General features: G+C 42.8%; 1 protein-coding gene and 1 long non-coding RNA gene across 3 annotated transcripts in view; one reads left to right on the forward strand and one right to left on the reverse strand.

The window, feature by feature from the left end:
• Positions 1 to 2,520, forward strand: part of AFAP1L1 (actin filament associated protein 1 like 1) — a 65,540-nt gene that overhangs the window by 51,370 nt on the left and 11,650 nt on the right. For both annotated transcript variants that reach the window (XM_011371126.2, XM_011371127.2), the window contains exon 15: positions 403 to 514. In XM_011371126.2, coding sequence (XP_011369428.1) covers positions 403 to 514 — 112 coding nt within the window. The remainder of the gene's footprint in view (positions 1 to 402; positions 515 to 2,520) is intronic.
• Positions 1 to 2,520, reverse strand: part of LOC111746357 — a 65,384-nt gene that overhangs the window by 48,548 nt on the left and 14,316 nt on the right. Inside the window, exon 2 of the long non-coding RNA XR_002783052.1 lies at positions 368 to 521. This is a non-coding gene — a long non-coding RNA (uncharacterized LOC111746357). The remainder of the gene's footprint in view (positions 1 to 367; positions 522 to 2,520) is intronic.

Consider the following 2,520-nt stretch of genomic DNA (forward strand, 5'->3'; position numbering starts at 1 on the left):
GTAACTTCTACCATTGGCCGATCTCACCATGATTTTTTTTTTTTTTAACAATTCAGAAATCTGAAGGACACTGCAAAATGAGGTGAGGACAAAAATATCTATGGACAAAAAAATCAAATATGGTCACCCACAATTTATTGAGACTTTATAATTTTCCTCTCAGCAGATATTCCAATTTAGAGTTGCCTTCTGCTGCCCCCCATAGGAATGTATGAGGATCAAAAATAATAATAATGCCAGTAAAAGTGGTTTATAAACTATTGAGTGCTGCACAAGTCTACAGAGGCCACAATCTCAGAGGTCCTGCAGCACTCGCCATCCGAGCACAGACCAGGATACACCCCTGCACTGATAACTCCGAACCTACCTGCACTTCATCTCCTTCCTCCATCTCCCACCCAGGATGAGGAGCCGGAACGTCCCACTGGGGCCCAGGTGAAACGCCATGCCTCCTCCTGCAGCGAGAAGGCCCATCGAGCAGATCCGCAAGTCAAAGTCAAGCGCCATGCCTCCAGTGAGTTCTGTGTGGGAGGAAGTAAGGGAGGGAGACAGTCCTTGAGGTGAGGGAGTTTCAAAATAAGATCCCTTCAGGGATCCAGCAGGTAAATAAATGAGCGAAGCAAGGTGTAAGAAAATACTCTACCATAAGAAAAATAAAATGACAGGCACAGCAATATAGAGCAGCCAGCATGGGGCCTCAGAGGAGAAACAACAAGAAGTAGGGTGGGGAAGAGAGTAAGAAACCGAAGTGCTTAGGCTCCTGCTACAGGGATGGCCACTAGTCAGCTCCAGGTGATGGCCCCCACGCTGCAGTGCTAGCCCAGACTTGCCAATTATTCAAGGGGGACCAGAAATAAAGATTTTATATGAAATCTACTTATTTTTTTAATATTAGCAACTAATTTAAAAAATTTTTAACACCAAATAAGGCCATACATATAAATACACATTTAAATATTTATAAAGTTCATCCTCAAGCTTTGTCTGTTCCAGAGGTTAACAGTTTATAATTTCTGATCTGGAGTAATACGTGGAGAACTGAACTCTGCCAAATACCTTTGAGGCAGCCGCCACCAAAGGTGTGGCTCACCTCTGAGTCCCAGCCCAAGTTCTGCCTAGCACTCCATCAGGGCTCAGCTAATTGCATGATTGCCACAATGCACTGTAATGACTAAGTCAGCCAGACAACTCCATGGTAAGCTAGTCTCTGCTCCTATGTGATTTATCTTTATGAGCAAGCCAGCTTCCTCTAGGACAACATGTTCCAAGAATCTTTTATTTGTTGCTTTATATTCTTCCCCCTGCACCTGAATGAGGACAAATCTTTTTTTTTTTAATATTTGTTTTTTAAAATCCTTCATTATAGCTCCATTTCATTATAGATATCTAGTACAGATAATCTCTTCTAGAGGTCAGGAGACCTGTATTCCATTCCTCGCCCGATCACTAAATTACTATGAATCTTTGAAGAAGCTTCTTCTCCTCCCTGTATCTGAGTTTCTCCCTCTGAACAATTAGAAGGTTGTTGTATAACATTCCTTATACTCTACTCTCAAGGGCACTGGAAATACAGGGCCTTATGGAATACCCATTTTAAAATGGAAAACAAAACTCAAAAAAGCATGTAAGATTAAAGAAATCCCAAAATATGCTTTTAAAAACCTAACAACAAAGATGAAAAAAAAAAAACAAAACACTCTTTCTTTAAGTCAGATCTTATGCTGAAGCTCAGTTATAAGATACAAAAGTAGAGCTCCTCTGATCAGAGTCGGGAAGCCTATTTGACCGACCCTGTGCCCCATACAGTAGCCTGTCAACCCCCTGTGAAATCACAGGGCTCCATGCAGGGCAGCTGGAAACCACAGGCCTCATCCAACCACATTTTTCAGGTGAAAAAACTTAAGAACATAAAATAGAAGGGTCTCGCCCATGATCATGTATTAATTACCTATTACTACCTAACAAATTACTCAAAATTTAATAGCTCAAAAAATAAGCATATGTTATGTCATACATTCTGTGGGTCAGGCATCCTGGAGCAGCTCAGTTAAATAGTTCTGGCTTGGGGTCTCTAGCAAGGTTGCAGTCTAGATGTCAGTCATCTGAAGTCATCTGGAGGCTTGATATGCTGGAGGAGCTGCTCTCAAAGTGGCTCATTCACATGCCTGGCAAATTTGTGCTGGCTGTTGGAAGGAGGCCTCAGTTCCTTGCCATGGAGACTGCTCCATTGGGCTGCTTGTCCTCATGACAAGACAGCTGGCTTGCCCCAGAGCAAGTGACCCAGGAAGGAGTAACAGGGCAGAAGCTGCAATGTTTTTGTAATCTCGCTTTGGAAGTCATACTCTGTCTCTTCGGCCATATCCTTATGGTTACACAGGTCAACCCTATCTAGTGTGGGAGGAGACTACAAAAGGACATGAATAACAGGAACCAGAAATCATGGGGGCCACATGGATGGCTGAGAAAAATAGTGGCATGAGAAGCTCCACAGACCCACTCTCCAGCAAAAGTTCATAACTG

This window comes from Pteropus vampyrus, unplaced genomic scaffold (genome assembly GCF_000151845.1).
Source record: "Pteropus vampyrus isolate Shadow unplaced genomic scaffold, Pvam_2.0 Scaffold185, whole genome shotgun sequence".
In the NCBI taxonomy this organism is placed as follows: Eukaryota; Metazoa; Chordata; class Mammalia; order Chiroptera; family Pteropodidae; genus Pteropus; species Pteropus vampyrus.